Source organism: Macrosteles quadrilineatus, unplaced genomic scaffold, assembly GCF_028750875.1.
Source record: "Macrosteles quadrilineatus isolate MER2022 unplaced genomic scaffold, UCM_ALF_1.0 Scaffold_3__2_contigs__length_128488019, whole genome shotgun sequence".
Taxonomy (NCBI): domain Eukaryota; kingdom Metazoa; phylum Arthropoda; class Insecta; order Hemiptera; family Cicadellidae; genus Macrosteles; species Macrosteles quadrilineatus.
The window spans coordinates 48,803,621-48,810,128 of NW_026542596.1; the positions used below are offsets into that span (position 1 = coordinate 48,803,621).

The 6,508-nt window shown below is 35.4% G+C and overlaps 1 protein-coding gene across 1 annotated transcript in view; it reads right to left on the reverse strand.

Annotated features, from left to right (window-relative positions):
• LOC128990195 (nucleolar protein 11-like) overlaps nucleotides 1-6,508 on the reverse strand; it is a 55,457-nt gene extending 48,949 nt beyond the window's left edge. The window contains exons 1-3 of the mRNA XM_054412483.1: nucleotides 6,267-6,508; nucleotides 1,874-2,044; nucleotides 36-257 (exon numbers count right to left, since the gene is read on the reverse strand). Of these exons, the coding sequence (XP_054268458.1) occupies nucleotides 36-257; nucleotides 1,874-2,044; nucleotides 6,267-6,398 (525 nt within the window). The 5' untranslated portion in view covers nucleotides 6,399-6,508. The remainder of the gene's footprint in view (nucleotides 1-35; nucleotides 258-1,873; nucleotides 2,045-6,266) is intronic.

Genomic DNA, 6,508 nt, shown 5'->3' on the forward strand with positions numbered 1-6,508 from the left:
AATGTTAAATAATTTATGTTTGAAACTCTACTCACTTGTGCTGTGGTAGTAAACAGAGCCACGACAACAGTTCCTATTAGAGTGACTAAATGAGCATCGTTGATGGTTTCACCTTCGCTCAATAATGGGTCTCTAGGTGGGCGTTGTTGTCGTCTGTCGAGGGCTTGTTGTAGAGGAGCAACGTGGCCACTACGGAACACAACCACAGGCTCAGCCGAACAAGGGCTTGTCAGAACACGATCTATGGCTGAGGTAAACTGCAAAATTCACCTGTTATGTATTGAACAATAGTTGATAGTAGGAGCTTAGATAGAAGTTTACAATTTTCAGCGAGTCCCATCGATTTAGCAGGTCCAGCCTACTCGAGTAGGATGGGATACATAATTTATTAATCCTTCACCACTTAACACCTTAAAATTGATAAGCCTTGACACCTTTTTACTATAGACAAGAATCTACTTAAGAATGCCAGAAGGTATCAATTGTAGATATTGTTCATTCTGTATGTTTCAAGCCTTAACTCTTTGCGGTCAAATGGCGAGAATAGGTCGCCGCCCGCCATTTTGCCGACTGCTCGAAAATGGCAACCTATACCCACAATACCCACACAAAAAATGAAAAATCCAAAAAGTTTATCTTTGTGGTGGAAAGGTGAGTATAGGTCGCCAGGCGCCATTTTCCCGACGGCTCAAATGGCAACCTATACTCGCCAAAAAATGAAAAAAAAAATTATGACTTCAAAGGTTTACAAGGCACATTTTCAGCAGCATGCGATAACACACAGTATGTAAAACTGTATGATTGCTTTGTTCAGTAGGCCTACCTATGTAAAATATATCACATAGAGAGATGATTATCGACTTTTTACAGGAAACATACACATATAGAAATAAACATTGAACGTTTTCCCTTGAAGTATTTACATGTCTTTGTGTAGCTTACACTCGATTCGGTAAACCTCGACCGGGCAACATTTGTAGGCCTACTGAGGTACACAAACACGGGAGAGCGACGTCACAGAATCAGCTGACTGGTGGTTCTTATTTCTAGTTTTGTTATCTATGTCACAAAAAAGCTGATAAGTGATCTTGTCCGAATATTCCTCTTAACATAGTTTCCATGCCATTTTATTTCAAATGCTGGTAATATTTCCTCCCATACTTAAGTTATGTTTTTTCAGTTACAACTTTTCAATACACTTAGTGATTTTTCTAACTCGATTTTGTGACCCATATTATTCTTAAGATTTTGTGAAACAATTGACGTAGCGTAGGGTTATTTTGTTTGCTGGCATTATGTTCCTTAAAAAAACTCTGAAAGAATGACATATTTTTTAGAACATTTGGCTGAAAATGAGCCGTGTATTGAGGCTCGAAACATGTGACATTTTCTGTCATATGTAAGTAGGATCTTTGTCTAGGCCTATGTAAAAAAAATAAAATATATGTATTTAACATCTTCTTATTTGTCTGTACCTACTTAGTGTAAATATAATATATTTCAAGAGTGTTGGATGTGGGTTAATAAAGTGGTTGTATTTTGCTAATTAAAGGGTACATTTTTATCAAATTTGGCAAATGTATTTGTTTCATAATAAGCTATTAACAGTTCAATAAACACACAATTTAAGTTCCGTTTTCAAATATAAATACATTATAGTTGAGTTAGAATATAGGGAGGTAGCTTAGTTGCTAATTATCAAATGCCAAACTGTTTCTTTAGCCATCACTATTAAAGTTAAGTTAAAAATTATAAAATCCAAAGGATCCCGTTTCAATTTAACTTATCAAAACTTTATTGGTTTAAACTTACGAGTGCTATTACCAATAAAAACCAAACTTATATCCAACCTTTCCCTTAGATCTAATATTACCTTTAACTTCTTGAGCTCTTTGAGATGCACACAGCTCTCCTCCCAAGTTGATAGCTGGTTGGTGTTAAACACTCCAATGTAACGCTGACTTACAGCATCATACACTACCGGAGCAGACAGCTTGTCTTTACTGCCAGTGCTCCAGCTGCTCACTTGTTTTTGATCTGAGAGCTGAAAATATAGCAAAGACATGGGAAATTGAAATTTTGTGAAATGAAAATAGGAGAAGTTTTATGTAATATCTCTTTGTATTTGTTAGTACAGTATATTGTTTATCAGATTATAAGCCAAGATTATTTTGTTTGCCAGTCTTCAAATTAGTGAGAGTTTATTTTAAGACTTGTATCGAGATTGTAATGTTTCCTATATATCCATTATTATCATTACCGAACTGTAATTAAGATGGGGATGCCACCTAGATGTGTATTCTGCCCTGCTAAGAAAGAAGGCAGTATGTGCAAAAGTGAATATTTTCAGAAAATTACCTCAACTTTGCCGCCATTGCCCTAACACATGTGAAGACTAAACTAATATTTTTTGTTATCTTCGGTAATGCTTAGGCCTAAATATTCAATTGACACTATAAAAAATAAATTTTTTAAACTGGATCAATATAAAAATGCACATACTGCTTTTGTCCTTAGAAATATTTGTGTTCATGCTAAACCAAAAGGCAGCATCTGCTCATACTGCCATTTTGTTTAGCTAGTAAGTGCTAATAGGAGGACCCTAAGCTAAAAAGCAGTATCTAACTAGTGATGGGAGAATCGAATACAGAATCGAATAGTATTCGAATACAGCCCGAGTATTCGTAGATTCGAATACTTCAGATTCGTACGAATACTTTTTTGTGAATACTCTTGACCTCAGATTTTGCAGGATTTCTTGCATCTAGAAAGCGAATTCGGGGGATTCAAAAATGTATTCAACACTTTTTCAACTACTGAATTCCCTTTTAAATAGGTATCTTACGAATCCGTAGCATTCGTAAGAGTATTTAATGTTTTTACTGCAGCATTTGTTTTCATCTATTCGTTATAGTTTTACCATTAGCCCTATAATTTACATAAGATTATTATTAATCGTTAACATTTAGAATATATTGTATATTTAAAATATTAGCATAGACTAACCAACATGTTTTATCTATGATATTAGGTTACTACTGGTAGAGGGCAATTGAATAGAATTTATTATAACTACAACCGATTTAAATAGTTACATGGCAAAATAACATGCATATCTGATGTAAATTATCCATACAAATGAATAAGACATATTATTTAAGATATTAATTAGTTAATATAATAGAAAATAATACATTAATAAGACTGTAACTGACCATGAAATAATTATAAGTCAAAATAAATGTACCTTTTAAAAATCATATAATTTAAAATTACATAGAATAAATTATATTAATGAATTAATTACTGTAAAATCGAAATAACAGTGGCCAAAAGAACGGGAAAAAAGAATTACACACTCATTTTCCATGCTTTGCATACTCAAAGGTGTTTGAATACAAGTATTCGTAAAAGTATTCGAATACAGGGGAGGCTACGAATTCACGGTATTCGATTCTTTAAAGTATTCGATTCTCCCATCACTATATCTAACTACTACTAGCCATTTTCATATTTACAAACAACAGTGTAAACACAAACACAACAACATAATCTCAGCTGGTAAAAACTGCTTTTAGTTCCTCATTTGTACCCATAATGCTAAGCAAAAAGGCAGTACGTGATGTACATCACTAAGCATAAAGGCAGTAGCCTATCTACATCGCAGATACTGCCTTTCTTGCTTAGCTTTTATAGATACTGCCTTTTAGCTTAGTTTCTGTTGAAAAATGATGTATATACTGCAATATACACCTGCCATATCTCAGAAACGGTTGTAGATGCGGCTTTTTAAGTGTGTTTTTCAGAATCCCTGACCCCAAAAACCTTAAATTACAACAAAATCTGAAAATCGAAAATTTTGCACTTACTGCCTTCTTTATTAGCAGGGCAGTATTTTAACCCAAACTTAGTGAAAGCTCAATGATCAAAAAGACAGCTGGGATCAGTTTGGAACCATCAAAAAAGCTACTGACTTTTCTCAGGATTGATTTTGATGTATTGACTTTTCATTGTAATTTTGTATACTTTCGGGAAATAAATCAGTCTCATTCTTATTGATCACTAATAACCACTCAACTACCCAGCTAGTTTTGTTGTTTCTATGCCACAACTGCAGGTAGGCCTACCTGGTTTTTTAAGGATGACTTATATAGGCTTAGGTACCTCCGTTAGTAGTCCAAAATTGTGTCTTATTTTAACTAATGTTGTTCAAAGCTTAGGATGTTTCGTTGCACTGCAACATCGTCGGAGCTTTATGTCAAAAACATCAAATAATTTAAACATAGTATAAAACACAGAACGCGGAACATTTAAACACGAAATAACACAAGCGCTATCATGACACGGCACGACAGCGGTTGTAGGTTAAATGTTCCGTGTTTTATTCTATGTTTAAATTATTTGATGTTTTTGACATAAAGCTCCGACGATGTTGCAGTGTAACGAAACGTGTAAGCTTTGAACAACATTAGTTGAAATAAGACACAATTTTGGACTACTGGCGGAGGTAAGCCTATGTAAGTCATTATACGTAGTCCAGGGGCTATCAGAATGAATAATATTTTTAGGGATGCCTGATCACTGACTCTGTAACTTATTAGGAGGAAATTTTCAGGTTTTGAGGTAAAATTGACATCCATAGGCAGCCTGTCAATTCAATGAGATTCAATGAGCGCAAACTGGCTCGATCAAATTTGAAAACTGGAGAGAAGTGAGTCCTGCCGAGGTTATAAATGTAGTTAAAAGATTTAAAGACTCGAAAAGCCAGGATATTCATGGGATTTCTAGCTCTGTACTAAATATAAATAACAGTGATTGACACCATTGTGGTACTTCTCACCAATTTAGTGAATGTCTGCCTCTCAAAAGGTATATTTCCTGATAGCCTAAAAACTGCTAGGACCATACCAATCTATAAGTAGGGTACCCCAATGTTCTCTGATGTATTTGAGACTATAACGAAAAAACTTGTGGAATGGCTCAAAACCCACAACCTACTTAACAATGCCCAGCATGGTTTAGAAGCAAACGATCTACTATCACAGCCCTTTTAAATCTTGCTGAGAAAATAACTGATGCATTTGAAAACAGCGAGTCTGTACAGCTTCACCAATGTGACCTCAGCAAGACATTTGATGTGGTCTCGCATGAAATTCTGGTTGCTAAGCTCAGCAAGTAGGCTATGGAATCAGTAAGATGGTACCGAAAACACTGGCGGGCTACTTTGGAAACCGGAAACAAATTGTTTCACTGAGTGGAGCCTCCTCTAGAGTTAGTGTAGGCTACTCGTACTGTTACACTGAGTGCCATAAGGATTGGAACTTGGCCCATTACTTTCACAGTGAAGATCAATGACTTATCGCCAAACAGTTGTCACACTACTGTTTGCAGACGATACCACCCTACTCTCACGAGGGCGAGATTTGCCTGGACTTAAAGCGGAAGCCAAACAACTGCTGATACGGGCCAAAGAATGGTTTATCTTTAACAAGTTGAAGATAATTGAGGACAAGACGTAATCTTTTATATGCACCCTCAAAACTAGAGAGGAGGAGGATGAACCTATAAAGCTGCTTGGTTTATGGTTGCTATGAGTAGGGCCTACAGCTGGAATGAAAAAGTCTGCGTTGAGCTCTCCAGAGTCTTTAACCTGTTGAGGAAACTTAGATCATAACGCAGCCTACCTAAAGACTATGTATCACGCCCTCGTCCGAGGAGCCTATTTTCAGATCCTAGCCCAAATTATATCCGCTGTGCCACATTAAAATGTATATAAGTTATTGTATATTTTGTAAATACTTAAGCCTAGAGTAAATAATTTGTTTCATTGACAAACTCATATGAGTTGACACAATCTATCCGACATTGACAGTCAATGATGAAGACCTTAAGTATTTCAAATAAGTTTAGGCCAATTTCAAGTTTTGTTTTGCCTCTGGGCCTAATATTTGTAAGATAGGCCTAGGCTTAATCCTTTGTAAAATTATATAATTTTAGCTAGGCTATACACAACTCGAGCAATTAAAATAGAAGAAAAATAACCAAGATTACACAAAACAGGTGACTATACTGTTGTGCAACGGGTATGCCTAGCCTACATTACAAACATTTTAATTTAACCTTTGATAGGCCTAACTTACTGTACCTAAATCAGTAAGCCTTGTAAGTAAAGAAATAAATGTATGAAATGTAATCCTGCAGATTTTAAAAATAAAATAAAATCAAAACAATGTTGGTTATGTTTACATTCATAGCCTACTGCACACCTTGTATCTGATAACCATGTTCTTCCCAAGGGTTATAATAACACATCCATTGACGGATTCATCCATGACGCCAAGAAAACTCTTTTGATCAATTAAAGGACAGAGATGAAAACACGCGCTAAACTTTGCCATATTTTAAAACAAAAACTAATCAACAATAAAGAATTACTAATACTAGATCTACAATTTTACGTTACTGTACTGCTGTCTGCAACTTCGTCGGTTTGCGGACTTTGCGGTTT